The 13486-nt window shown below is 49.3% G+C and overlaps 2 protein-coding genes across 2 annotated transcripts; one reads left to right on the forward strand and one right to left on the reverse strand.

Moving 5' to 3' along the window:
* Window positions 1-772: 772 nt before the first annotated feature.
* LOC144124332 (uncharacterized) lies at window positions 773-4658 on the reverse strand. Its single transcript, XM_077656966.1, has 2 exons — window positions 4188-4658; window positions 773-1078 (listed from the first exon to the last, which is right to left on the reverse strand). The coding sequence occupies exons 1-2, from the start codon at window positions 4656-4658 to the stop codon at window positions 773-775; spliced, it is 777 nt and encodes a 258-aa protein (XP_077513092.1).
* A 1787-nt stretch (window positions 4659-6445) lies between these two features.
* LOC144125780 (uncharacterized) lies at window positions 6446-13087 on the forward strand. The gene is made up of 3 exons (XM_077659483.1): window positions 6446-6739; window positions 11587-12052; window positions 12657-13087. Exons 1-3 carry the CDS (start codon window positions 6580-6582, stop codon window positions 12946-12948), a joined length of 918 nt encoding a protein of 305 aa, XP_077515609.1. The 5' UTR covers window positions 6446-6579; the 3' UTR covers window positions 12949-13087.
* Window positions 13088-13486: the final 399 nt, after the last annotated feature.

Here is a 13486-nt window from a genome sequence, read left to right on the forward strand (position 1 = left end):
ACATGTATTGACGAGCGAAAACGCAAGCGACGATCCGTCCTGCACCGAACGACCCCCAACCCGGCCGCACGCTTCAGCGCGATCATACAAGAAATAGTGCGTGTCATCGCCGAGCAGACTCTGGTTAACGCAATCCCTTGCCCCCTGTGCTTCACCACTGCGCACGAAGTCCTAATCCACAAGGCCCTCACGGGATACGCGCACCCTGCAGACGTGGTGCCAAATGGCAGACCCCCTTGAAAGCCACGCACCCTGCTTCTCGCTCGTGAATGGCGACTTGGAGACAACAGCCGACGGGCCAAGCGGCAACAGTCACGTGTGCAAAGTTTAAAACTTGCGCCCGGCAAACAGTAGAGCCCATGTTGTGGGGCTGCCCCGCTAACACCAAGTCGGGAAGAATTTCTAAGAACGATTATCATTCTCTCTAATGGGAAATTTGAGCGCAGCTCTATCGGTGTCTCGGGATTCTGTAGGCTCATTGTTTTGCTTTGCTGGGTCGTCGGCACGTCTGGCGACGATATTAGCTCGATAGTAGTATTAATTAAAGAAGATGGCGATGTGCAGCGCACCGCGCGAGAGAGTGTTGCAGTTTAACAGGAGGCGTGATCAGCTGCGGCGGTAGCCTAGTGCCCTCGTGCAGTGGCCAGAGCAGCTGGTGCGTTCGCTGCGCCACGGGTTCCAATCGTACTTGTGGCAATGTTTATTTATTTATTTATTGTTTCGCTGGGTTACACCAACGGCGGTGACGCGGCTCAGCCCACGAACGGGTGGTTCAGAGCTGCGCTCTAAAAAGGCTGGCACGAACCGTCCAAATCCAGGGGAAGGTCCGACCAGACACCTGCAGGGCCTTTAGAAGGGCAGGGACACGGTCTGGATGTACCTCTGCAGCAGCCGGCGTATCAGGATGTCCCAGCAAGTCGGCCACTACGTTGGGGGAGACGGTGTTGAGCGCCGTGAAGAGCGTCGCCAGCAGGCCCGAGATACCGCCGGTGGCGCCCTCCTTGCCGAACGCCAGGCCTTGGCTGGCAACAGTCCGGTAGCCGATTATGCGCGATCGCTCCTTGCCCCGCAGCACTTGCTGCAGTGACAGAAGCATGTATACGTACTTACATGATAAAGTGGGACACACGGGAGGGAAATGTGTTTCTAATAAACCGCTTCACTCCAGTGCAATAGAAGAATTACCGGGGGCACTTAAGGGACTTACCTGCGGGTCATGCGAAAGAGCTGCGATTCTATTCCACTTCCTTTCCAACTGTCTACCAATTATATTTAAATTCTGTTCTAACTATATTGTATTCCTTTTCAGTTCGTGCAATTTTAAGTACTAGTACTGAGCATTACTGGTCAGCATTTCGCATTTTCCCCCCCACCTTTGATGACGTCACACTGTACTGACAAATCGTGGGCTTTAGTGCCGCCATTTTTTTGTGACGCCGGATTTCCGTGCCCATGAGCGGTCTAATGCTTTCGCATTAATGAAGTCTGTTGCAAGGGAGCAGTTATGATGCCCTCCGTGGAGCTGATTAATTGATTGGTATAGCTAGGCTAGGCAAGTCAAGATCAGCCGAAAATTTCTTGAGCTTATTCGAAAAGAGTGATGTGGTGAAATGGCCCAAAACTCGCAAAACGATTGGATCCTGAAGCTAATTTTGTTAAATCTGATATATCAGAAAATAAAGAATGTAATGCGCATTGTTTCTCTATTAAAGGTGCCATTTCTGTTGCATTAATTACATCTTCGTCGAATTCCGAGGGGGACCGCTTTTCTTTTTTTCTTTTCTGACCCTCTGTGTAGGCATCTTTGCGTGGTCGATGCAAGTGCATTCGCTCAAAAGTAGTTTGTTGCAAAGATAGCACTACTAAGCACTGCCTTAAAACGCAACAGTGCTGACGTCTTCTAACAAGCACAACAACATTTCAAGCGTACAATGCGTACAATGCGTACATCAAAGCTATAGGCGACCTGCAGCGCCCAGACAGCGATGCAATCCTTCCCCTGTGCGCCTAAAAACTACTGCAATGATAAGCCCGAGTTTGCTGGAAACCACTCAGTGCTGCCCACGAAGCCCAGGTAGCTGACGCTCGCCACATGGGCTTGTTGTTGTTGGTTGCGACTGAAGGAAGGATGAAAAAGGAAGTGCACGGGCGTAGAGCGCTCAATGGATGGATGGATGGATGGATGGATACGGCTGAACCCTTTACATCGGGCGGTGGCTCAAGCCACCTAGCCATGTCTTGTGAAATTTTACTCCTGTCTTGCTTTTAGCCACCAATCAGATATCCTTCGCTTGGTTAACTTCTAACCTCTTAAAATTTACTTTCCCTTCACTATCCCTAAACCCCAATGCCTTGGGTAAGTCAGCCCCGCTGCTTTCCACTGTAGGGTGAAGCCCTTTACAGGAGAGTATCAAGTGTTCAGCCGTTTCCTCCTCCTCTCCGCACGCAATGCACAAAGTGTCTATCTCCTCTATCCAAGTGTCTATCCAAGCACCCTGCCTCTGACCGGACTGATAAGCTGATATGCTGATATGCTGATAAGCGCAATCTGGTGGCGGGGAAGAGCACTACGGGGGCACCTGAATAATGCTTGCTCCTCTCGGTAGGCTGTGTGTTGCGGTGCTGCGATGGGCACGGTTAACTTTAGCACGGGTTGCCTATAGCGACGAGCCGTGCTTTGTTAATGCACCCAAACGTTATGCGCGAATGACACGTCGCGGGCGGCGGAAAGCATGGAACAGCTGGGCATCGTGCACGGAGATAGCGACATTCGTTCACGACACATCAAGCACAGCTTGTGGAGGATGGTGACAATTACATCACTCTTAGAATGCCGGTCGGATGATATTTTTTCCCGAGATCTCGCATTGTGAAATGCATGGTTCATCGGCTACCGAAGATGGACCCGCACGTGTCAGCTAACGATTCCTATTCCATTCGTTTCCTGCAAACGTTATTAGAAACTCATTTGAGTTCCGCAGCAGGGTCCCGGTTCGGCATAAAAGGGGAACAGATTGCATTCAGGAGCCACCATAGCCCTTGGCGCTGTGTTGGACTGCAGGAATACAGCAATGCTTGTTATTCGGTAGGTACCACACTGTTTAACGAGGGATGGACAGTGGGAAGTCGAATTTATGGCTCTCTAATGATAAATGTAGTGAGTGGCACTCTCTCATATTAAATCCGACTGGTTTGACAAAGCACTGTTGAAGAAGACAAGACTTAGAATTTTTTTGTCCTTCAAATGAAGTTTCAGTTACCCGGAGCAGCTTTCTTCCAAGTTAATAACCTCATATTTCGCGTAATACTGTTCATGGTTGTTTCATGAGGTTAGTAAAGCCGCGTCATAAATTCGATTTAAGTTCCCGAGTAGTAACAGTGTGTGCATGCGTTTGTTACGAAAGCAAACGCGAGCATACATGTGTTCTATGCACATGTTTACTTAAACGGGACACTGACGACAACTCCGAAGAAATATTGTTTTCAGTAAAAACTGATTCTCTGGCCCTTTCTAGTTACGTTAACGCTTGTTCAGCAGCAGAACATGTATATGTCGTCCAAAAATTTGATTTAGAAATCTTCCTGCCAGCCGATCAAACTAGTGACCTCCTTACCGAAACGGCGGATTGCCACCGTTTTGAAGTGAATGGCGGTATAGCGTAGCCTCTGGGATCCGCAATATCGTTGGTGACTCAGGCATTTTACTTGCGAAATCGGCCGGTGATGGCGACACCTGTACTTCTCCTTGTGATCGTTTCTAGCTTATACAGGTTCCGCTTTCGGTGAGAGTGGTGTCTTTGCCATTAGAGCTTCTGTTGACCTCAGACTCCCTTTAAGCATGAAGGCCAGCTACGCGGCTGCGTGTCTTGCTCATTACCGCTAGGAACGTCAATTATTTCCAATTACCGGTGTGCCCCAACTTTCCCTACTGACGTGCCTGACTGCGTTTTCTGTGCGGTATTTCCCAAAAGTAAAAAGTCCACATTGCGCTCGTGACCAAAGCTGGAGGATGATCGTGCGGTGGCGTTTTTGTAGTACCCCAGGTGCTCCGGCGCTCTAGAGAGAAAGTTGGGTAGTTCTCGCTCCCCAAGAGCTTCAAACGGAACTAAAGCTGCACGAGCCACGCAAAACAGCCCGACGTCACTAAAAGCGTTGCGTTCTTTTTACTTTTTACGACAATAACGTACCTTGGGGACCTCGATGGTGACGTTGGCGGCGACCTTTTCGTAAGAAAGTACAAACAGACCACCGGCCAGTCCACCGGGCAGTTCCCAGTCGAAGTGGAACTCTGGCGCGTCCAGCGCCAGCGGAATGACCGCCCTGATCCACAGTTCTTGGCTAGTGCAGTCGCTGTCGATGAGTCCGAACGGCTGCACCGTGTGCACGTTGTAAGCGCGGCCGTTCTTGAGACGCAGCAATCCCAAGTGGTCGGCGTCGCCCAGAAGGATGGGCTCCGCTCTCCGGATGACCTCCACGTTGGCGCTGATGATGGTCCGCAGGAGGCCCGTGGCGAACTTGTTGCCGCTGCAGAAGAAACCTTCTTGGCGACGCACGCGAGAGCCTCTGGCGTCGGAGACGGGCACTTGAAGTCCGATAACGAGAGTGAAAAGACCCAAGAGTTTGTTTATTCTCGAGTGGATCAGGGCACTTCGTTTCATACTGCGGCTCATTTGAGGGGGTGGTACGCGAGGTGAGCTAAGGTTAACGCCGGGAAGGAAAACGCCATTGATAATTTGTTCAGCACCGAGACTACCGATCGCGGTTGCTGCTTCATATGAAGATATATCCAGAAGTTCGCATCAACTGCTAGTCTTCATGTCACCACGTCTCCTTTCTGAACTTGACTTACTCGACTTACTGACAGGTCGTCTAAGTGAAAGAAGCGTCTGAGCAGATTTAAAGCATCAGCGTTAAAGACGGGCGCCTCCGCATACACTAGCAAAGAGGAGATAGAGGCATTACGAAAAGTCAGCCTGGGAAAGAGGGAATAAGAACAGTGAAAGAAACAAAAAGCAGCCCCCCCCCCCCCCCCCCTCTTAATGACGCAGTGAACTTAGTTTCCTTCCTCGCTCTGTTCTCGTCCGGTCATATTGCTTTTGTTTCTCATTATTCTGTACTGTTCGAGAAGTAGGAGGTGCTGCGGCTGTCAGTGCATGCGTTTTGGTTTTTGTCTCAAAAAGAATGTAATGAAACAAAAAAATAGGCTACAAACCGTTTAGTTGAAGGGCTCAGTTGCACGGAAGCCATGTGTGCGCAGCTTGAGCAACGTAAGAAGCAAAAGTAATGACTGCCGAGTGTATAATGCGATTGCGTCATAATGTCATGCTGTGATATGGCAGATGTACTTCGAGTTTCAGCATTTTTTTCCTTTCTATGACGGCTGGTTCGATAAAGAAAAACTCAGTGTTTTCTTACTTCTACATTTTCTCATCTTGTTTCAGTTTCAGTGTTTGGTGTTGTATTTTTAACAAAAAATTATCATTTTTATTATCGTCTCTGATAATTACATCATTCAGGGCAGTCGGGACTCGTTCGATGTCTCACCCCACCTTCATCCACTAGCCTCGCTCCTTCCACTGCTTATCTTCTTACAGGATATCTATTCGAGGGGTATCCATGGCAAGGTAGCCGCCGCTCAAGTTCTCCATTCAAAGAATAACTGATCGTTGTGTTGAAAAGAACCCCCCCCCCCCCCCCCCCAAAAAAAAAAAAAGCTCTAGCTCCCATTTCGTTTAGGCCGCCTTGGTTTGAAACCAGAAGCGAGTGTGGCGCTTTAAACCAGCCGCAGCGAGGATGTGCCGGTTCGTAGAAGACATGTAAACTCCCAAGACACTGCCTTGTACGATTAGCGCAGGTAAGCGGGGAATTCCTTGGCAGAAAGGCATCATACAGAGACGAGAAATATAGCTTTTAAATCTCCAACACATGTGTCCGCACTAAATAAGTCTGTTCGGCAAAATTCAAGCAGTCAAGTGCAGAATCTTGCTTGTGATCATTCAGCTGTGCCGCACGCTTCTGCATTTATGAAGCCTGTTCTGCATTTAAGAAGCCTCCTCAATATATGACAAATTTATCAAAGCAACCGGCAGGCATTTGTGACCTGTAATCTCGCTCTCAAAGAACTCCTTATCGGGCACTACAGATACCCCTGCGCAATTAGCACACAGCCCCCTAAGGCTTGTCTATCGCGGCTGCCTGATAGCGAGTTAACGGATGTGCCGTGCTGGGCATCAGGGTGCCAGATAAAGCTTGAGAGTTGCTCTTTGCGTGATAAGGCTTTCAGATTACTTGAAGAGCGACGTGTGCTGCCTTATCCTGACCGCCACGCGCACTTCGGATATTCCTCTCCCCGCGCCGATCGCGCTTGCTCGTGGTATCGTCCGTCTGGGCGACAGCGCCCAATCTCGACGTTAGTAAACTTTCCCTTCCCATGCTGGCGATTGCAGGGGTCGCCCTCGTCAAGCCTCGATCTTTTCAAGGGATGAGAAGAGCTGAGAGGCGGCTGGAGAAAGTTTTGCTGCCTTAACCTTTTCCGAAATCCGTGCGTCAACAAGGGCGCTTTCGAGTCAGGCGACTAGAATGGCAGGCGAAAAGTTTACGATTCGACCAATGCGCGAGCAGGACAAAGAAGGCGTGATTGAGCTTCGCAGGAGTTACGGTCAGCATATGGGCATCGGAGCGCTGGACACGCTGATGAAGTGCGACCCGGATGGCATCTACGTCGCTGTTGACGAGGATGGTAAGTCACGTGTTTTGTCCCGGTGTCTTCAATGCCTGCTCATCAACGTAGTTTGACATGATACGCTCTAGGTAACCCCGGTTTGAGGAGTGATGCCAAAGGAATGCTAATGCTCCGGTTCGCTCCCATACCACCTGCCGGTGAGACATTCGTGGTGGTCCTAGCTAACCGGAATCACGTATTAAAAGGCCCTGTATTGCCACTGAGGTCTCAATCAGCTTGAAGTGCGCATCTAATCGCGAGCGGTGTACAAGAGCAGAGTGTGCCAGCTGGCACGTCAGGCGAGAGGCATCCTGTGCAGTCGCTAGGGGCACGTCGCGTATACCGATCGCTATTTCAGCAACACCGCGGAATGTCATGCGGGTGACATCATGCTTTGCTCATTTTCATTCCCCGCTGCCCTCGCTGTGATGCTCCGTTGCCCACGCCATCTGAGCATAACAGCCGCATGTGTTCACGGCGTGCAAAGAGAACTCAGTTCGTGCTTGAGAAGTACTTTTAGTTCACGAACCAATCAGGTCTTATCGCCCTCAAAGCTGTTTAAAGGGAAGCCAGCTTTGATGAAAGAGATGAGAGCGAGAACAATCATTTAATACTAAAAACTACCAAGTTATGCGTCTTATATATCGATTCTGGAATCCCTCTCCAAGTAACCACTAAGATTTTAGGATGCCTACGAATCGCGTCAGATTTGGCGATAACGAGTACGCATTGCCCTAATCTTTACTGGTATTCTGCTTTCTCAAGCAATTTCATATAAATGTGCGAGTGAACAAATTCTGTAGAGTGTGGCATTCATCTGTATAAGCAAATTGTAAAAGTGGCATAGCACCATACTTTCGACACACGCTTTATTCTTTACTCACAAAACTAACTAAACACTCTAAACACAGCGGGGGAGAAGTTATACGACCTTTTTTAGAAATATGCAAATGGGAACGGATTTTGTCTATATTATTTATTTATTTCTCCTTTACGCAAGTTCTGTTCAGTGAAGATTATCCGCCTACCCGAACACATGAAGCAAGCTGCATTATGTTTTTTGCCGTACAATATTGTTAAAATGAGAACTTCGAGGCCTGCGTTTGAACGTGTTCATAAGTTGTACTTGCAGGTTTGTGCGCAACGTTGCGTTTGCCTCGTGCTTTCGGTTGAAAGTGATCGCTGATATTCAGCCATTGTTCTTCTAATCAGTGCTTTCAAAACCCACTGCCTTGGCTCGCCTCGTGGCCTCTGTGGTTTGAAAAGAAGTGCTTGTTTAGACCACACATTGCACACCTCCCTTTTTGCACTGGAAAGAACCCCACTCCTAATGCACCCCGTTGCACGAGCGAATCGTGCCTCAAACTCTAGCAACGATAACATTGTTTTAGGTTGTACTGTAAAGGCAATGTCATGGGCCAAGGGAACTTTGGTGTCTCTGTTATCGTGTTTCTGGACTCCTCTCCGAAGAGGGACACTGATCGTCATCACGCTGGCTCTAGAATTGCGTTCGGCAAATGTAGTCTGGACCCGCCGCGGTGGCTCAGTGGTTAGGGCGCTCGACTACTGATCCGGAGTTCCCGGGTTCGAACCCGACCGCGACGGCTGCGTTTTTATGGAGGAAAAACGCTAAGGCGCCCGTGTGCTGTGCGATGTCAGTGCACGTTAAAGATCCCCAGGTGGTCGAAATTATTCCGGAGCCCTCCACTACGGCACCTAATTCTTCCTTTCTTCTTTCACTCCCTCCCTTATCCCTTCCCTAACGGCGCGGTTCAGGTGTCCAACGATATATGAGACAGATACTGCGCCATTTCCTTTCCCCCAACACCAATTATTATTATTATTAAATGTAGTCTGTAAACAAGATACTATCGGCGTTAATTGAAGCCCAAACAGCATGAGGCCATTGTGGTCACGGGAGATCAAATCTTTGCGTACAGAGTAGCCCGTAAAGTGCGATGACCGCTTTTGACAAGTGATAACGAGCAGTCTCTGTGTTTCGACTTCGTGAGATATATTTGATCCTCTGCTGTTCGCGTTTGGTTCATCCCGTACCCATTTGATTTGGCGTCGGTTGTGGCACATGTGTTGCACACTTACGACCTCTTTCGGTCGCAGTATATCGCAGTCACAATTACCGTTTTACTACGATGCACTGGGTCAATGTAATGGTATGATGAAAACCCCATTCGTGCGGTCGGTGGAGCCGAAAAGCATTCAGTAGTTGAGAGCGTCCGAAGCTGTGGCTCGGCTTGCGCCTGATAGAGCTGTTTGCAAAGGAAGGCCCCACTCTGAATGCATGCGCATATTCAGGTTTTTGTGGGCTCAGCCTGCTGTGAAACGCCACTCAATGAGAGTATCGCGAGCCCAGGCGGCATCGAATTCACAACTGCGGAGTCACTTGACCAACGCATTTGCTTCGAGTTATGCTTCCAGCTTAGACATTCAGCCTTGTAAGCACCTCAGGTGATTCGTAAATCTCTGGGAAGCTATTAAGATCGTTATTTAGATTTGTCTGCACGTGCTTGTAACAATATACAGCTGGTGCGAATGCATACAAAATGTTGCAAAAAATCTGTTTGACTGGGCTTGTACTTCATTTCTCCATTCTGCCTGCTATCCTTTATTTCCGCTGCCCCAGCTCAGGTGCTTCAGTATCGATGGCAGATGCCGGGGCTAGCAAAAATCTTTTCCTTCCTTTTTGCTATTATTTTAATAAAAACCACTACCACCACCACCACTGGGCTTGTACTACTTACTTACGTAGCATTAGCTCATGGTAGTTAGAACACTGAAATGCGGAATAATAATGAGTAAACACTATTAAATGCGAAAAGCAAAATGGTGCAGAAATAATATTCTGTGAGCAAATAATGCGGGTCAAATATTATTAGTTCTCATTTGTAACGGATGCTGGTTACGGTAACTATAATACACAAAACAAACTGGCATAGACACTTAAGTCTCTTCATGTGTAGGAATTCTAAATCATTACTATCCTTGGGTGCACTGACACCCACCCATACGCACACCATCCACACAGACACACGCGAGTATGACACCACCCGGAACGATGTACAACGAACGGCTGCATCACAATTATGATGCGAAAATTATTTTTTGAGGAAAGCAAATGGCGCAGTAATTGTCCAACATCTCGGTGGACACCTCAACTGCGCCTTGAGGAAGAGATAGAGAGTCTGGGAAGGCATACAATTGAAGGTCATCGGTTCGAATCCCTGTCGCAAGCTAGCCTCCAACATGAATATCACGTGTAAGCTATACGCAATGAGAAATAGTATGACACCACCCGGAACGCTGCACGACAAACGGCTGCGTCATAGTTTCGGTACGAATGTTGTCGGGAATACTGGCGCCCCGTTGAGGCCTGCATGCCAGTGGGGAGTATATATTATATAGACGAATGACAAATACATGATTGCATGAAATGGCGGTGCTCGGCTTGCTCTGTGCGTCATACGGCCGCTTGAAGACGTCACCCTGATTTTCTTGCCATTTTCTGTACCATCTGGCGAGTGAGTACACACACACGCCACTGGCTTTCTCGGAATGGAGCTAGCAATGCTTTCACATTAAAAGGCCAAAACATTACATCTCGAAGATATATAGGTATGTCGTAATAAAGGTATGTCGCAATGAACACAACATATGCAAATTATCTTAGATTAAAAATAAAACTACTTGAGACTTTTCGCTCCGCACGGTGGTGATGAAAGTACAGTGACAGCTACAGAACACTGAAAACCAGCAACGCATACAAAACGACGACGGTAGAGAAAGAAAGAAAAAAGCAGTCAGCGCGTGTTTTTGTCTCTTTTTTTCTCTGTCCTCGTCGCGTTGTTTGCGCTGCTTTGGTTCTCCGTGATAAACCAATTAGCCCGAGCTGCCACTCTTCAACAGAGCGCTGCGTCGAAATGTCTCACTCCACGATTCTCACATCCCACATGTTCCGGCTCAAATCAATCACGTGACTGAAGATGGCTCGTTTTCTTGGAAGTACGACATACATGAGCCGCATGTGCGTTACGCCTACCTCCCAGCGTCATATGCACAGCAAGAAGTCCCCATCGCTTTCAGCAAAAAAAAAAAGATGCCAGCAGATACACTTCAGACTGTACGTGTGAAAAGGCATAAGCTCGCTTGCTCACTTTGTGAACGCAGTCGACGCGCGCTGCGGCGTGACGTAACCCGATGCCACGCAGCGGGCAATTCTACCTCACAACGACTCTGCGTAGCCGCCGCCGTGACGACGCCGCACCCATTTGATCGCTAACCTCGCAGTCAAACACCGCCGTATACCGCGGTGAATGCCCGTATATGCACACTTGGTCTTTCTTACCTTAACGTTCAATGATCCGTGGGAGTCCTCATACCACTCCTGGCGCAGCGGTTAAGCGGTGCGCCACTGCGGTGGGATGGCAGGTGCTGCCACCGGTGGAATTTCTGCGATCCACATTGACCCGAGCAACCTCGTGCAACCAGTCATCAATTTAACCGACACCTGCCAGATTAACCCCATGAGGACGCCATCTTTTCTGGGTACCATCGAGGGTTAACACACACACGCAGACGGGTTTTGCTCCATGGGGCAAGTAAGGCTTACGTAACACTTGTTACTAGGCTAGTTGGCGCATAGTTCTATGTACAAATGTTAGCGCAAAATAAGACACATTCACAAGAAAGGTGGACGAGACAAGTGTTGTCCACCTTTCTTGTGAATGTGTCTTATCTTGCGCTAAGGCTTACGCCTTAAAAAGCAAATACAGCAGCGCCCATAAAGTACATTCGCTAGCTTCCGGTGACTCTACCACAAGGCACTGTTGCGCGCCGCTTTGCTCCCCCAGGCCAGGTGCACGGAAGCTGCGCCGCCATTGATTTGCACCCGGAGCTTGCGTGCGTGATGCTGCACTCGGTTCTCGCCGAGCACCAGAAGTCCGGGCTGGCCACGAGGCTCTGGCGGGAGGCCGTCGAGCGGCGTCTGGGAGGCGACAGGAACGCCTTCCTCATCTGCGGCGGGTTCCACGTGGCCATGTACCACCGGCGCTTCGGCTTCGAGGCCGTGTCGGCCGAGCGCATCCACTACATCCGGCCCGGCCCCGCAGACACGTCTTCGCTGCCCCGCAGCGTGGACGGCGTGCAGCTGACCCGGCTGCCGGAGCAGCTGTCCCCCGAAGACCACGGGGCCACGGTCTCTGCCGTCGTCGACTACGACGCGGCCGTGTTCGGCTTCCGGAGGGAGCAGTTCCTAAGGCTGGTCTTGGCCGAGAAGGGGAATGCCGTAGTGGTTGCTCGACGCGGGGATGACAGCGGGTGAGTGAACCTGTTTGAATTTTTTGAAGTGGTTCTTCACTGAAAAGTGAAGATTTATTAAGGCGAGTAAACATATATTAGACCTGCTTTGTCCTCGAGTCCCCTGTAGCATGAAACTACTGCTGGTTTTGAGTTGAACTGGTAAAAACATTTCTTCCCGAAACTGAAGCATGTGCAGCCTTTTCTTCTTTGTAATTAAACAGGTAACGGGACGTGACGAAGTGAAATGGCACAAAAGTGCTTCAAAAGTATCCCGTGCCTTCATCTATCAGTATCTGTTCATTATGTAATACGACGATCGAGTTGAGTTATTGATGGTTTTTAACGAACAGTAATCATGGCCTCGTGGTAAAGCGTGTCTGCATACGCATGCTGCGATCAGTTCGAGCCCACCACACAAGGTTGCGCTACTCCGCGCACAGTGCTGTATACTTCCTGAATACCGAGTACTACAGCTACGTCGCACCTTCTTTCAACTTTGTTTTGGGTCAACTCAAGGGCGCTCTTGACGCCCCAAGTGTACCATGCAGATAACTAGAAAATGCTGACGTTTTTGACATTCTCCGGCTTAGTGGCCTTCTTTGCCTTTTTGTTTTCGTCACAGAGCTATCGTTGGCTACGGAGTGGTGAGCACGGACATCAGCGGCCGTGCCCTCCTGCGGATTGTGTACGCGGACGAAGAGGCCATCGCCGAGGGCATCGTGTACCACCTGCTCGAGTCGTTCACCCCCTTCCACAAGAAGGGCCTCACGGGACTGCTGCTGGCCGGGGCCGGGGAAGGACGCGGCATCGACCACAAGATGGCTATGGAGACCGTTCCATACGTGAACATTCTCTATCGCAGAGAAGAGCCGACCACGTGCGATTACAGGAGGCAATTCGTGGTACCCGTGTAGCGCGGTAGCGAGTCAAGTAAGACACTCTAATAGCGTCTTATTAAGCCAGTGTTGAATATAAAATTAGTATCGTACACGTAAGTACGTCGTTCCTCTCGAATGTGGACCCGACATGTGTCAGCCCAATACAGTCCTAAATGAAATGGGAGAGAGAGAGAGAGAAAGCTCTTTAATGAAAAACAGAGATTTTAGCCGGCGTGAATATTCGCTAACATGTTACTCTGCGTAGGGGAGAGAACTGGGGAGTGAAAATGGAAGAAGGGTGCTAAAAAAGAGTGCGGTCATTGAAGAGGGTTGTAACGAAATGGTTCGCTGCATGACGGCTTCTTTCGACTGAAGTCAAGGTCTGTTCGTGTACAGCGGGATGATTCGGTCAATTGAGAGTTTGTCCAAAACACCAATAGCGTCTAAATAGGCAAATAAAAATATCAATGCAAGTCGCTGCTGTCTGTAGCAGCATAGATGAAATAAAAGGCAGGTACGTCTGCGCGAGTGAAAGGATCAGAGGAACTTGCACTTAAAATGGCTTCCCTGGATG

This window comes from Amblyomma americanum, chromosome 3, assembly GCF_052857255.1.
Source record: "Amblyomma americanum isolate KBUSLIRL-KWMA chromosome 3, ASM5285725v1, whole genome shotgun sequence".
NCBI classification, from domain to species: Eukaryota; Metazoa; Arthropoda; class Arachnida; order Ixodida; family Ixodidae; genus Amblyomma; species Amblyomma americanum.

What these genes read in the sequence shown, in the direction of transcription:
- LOC144124332 (XM_077656966.1), bottom strand. Translation starts at nt 4,658, where the DNA reads ATGAAACGAAGTGCCCTGATCCACTCGAGAATAAACAAACTCTTGGGT. An exon ending in TCACCATCGAGGTCCCCAAG is followed by an intron (nt 1,079 to 4,187) that starts GTACGTTATTGT and finishes CTGTCACTGCAG; the next exon opens with CAAGTGCTGCGGGGCAAGGA.
- LOC144125780 (XM_077659483.1), top strand. Translation starts at nt 6,580, where the DNA reads ATGGCAGGCGAAAAGTTTACGATTCGACCAATGCGCGAGCAGGACAAA. An exon ending in CGTCGCTGTTGACGAGGATG is followed by an intron (nt 6,740 to 11,586) that starts GTAAGTCACGTG and finishes TTGCTCCCCCAG; the next exon opens with GCCAGGTGCACGGAAGCTGC. An exon ending in CGACGCGGGGATGACAGCGG is followed by an intron (nt 12,053 to 12,656) that starts GTGAGTGAACCT and finishes TTTTCGTCACAG; the next exon opens with AGCTATCGTTGGCTACGGAG.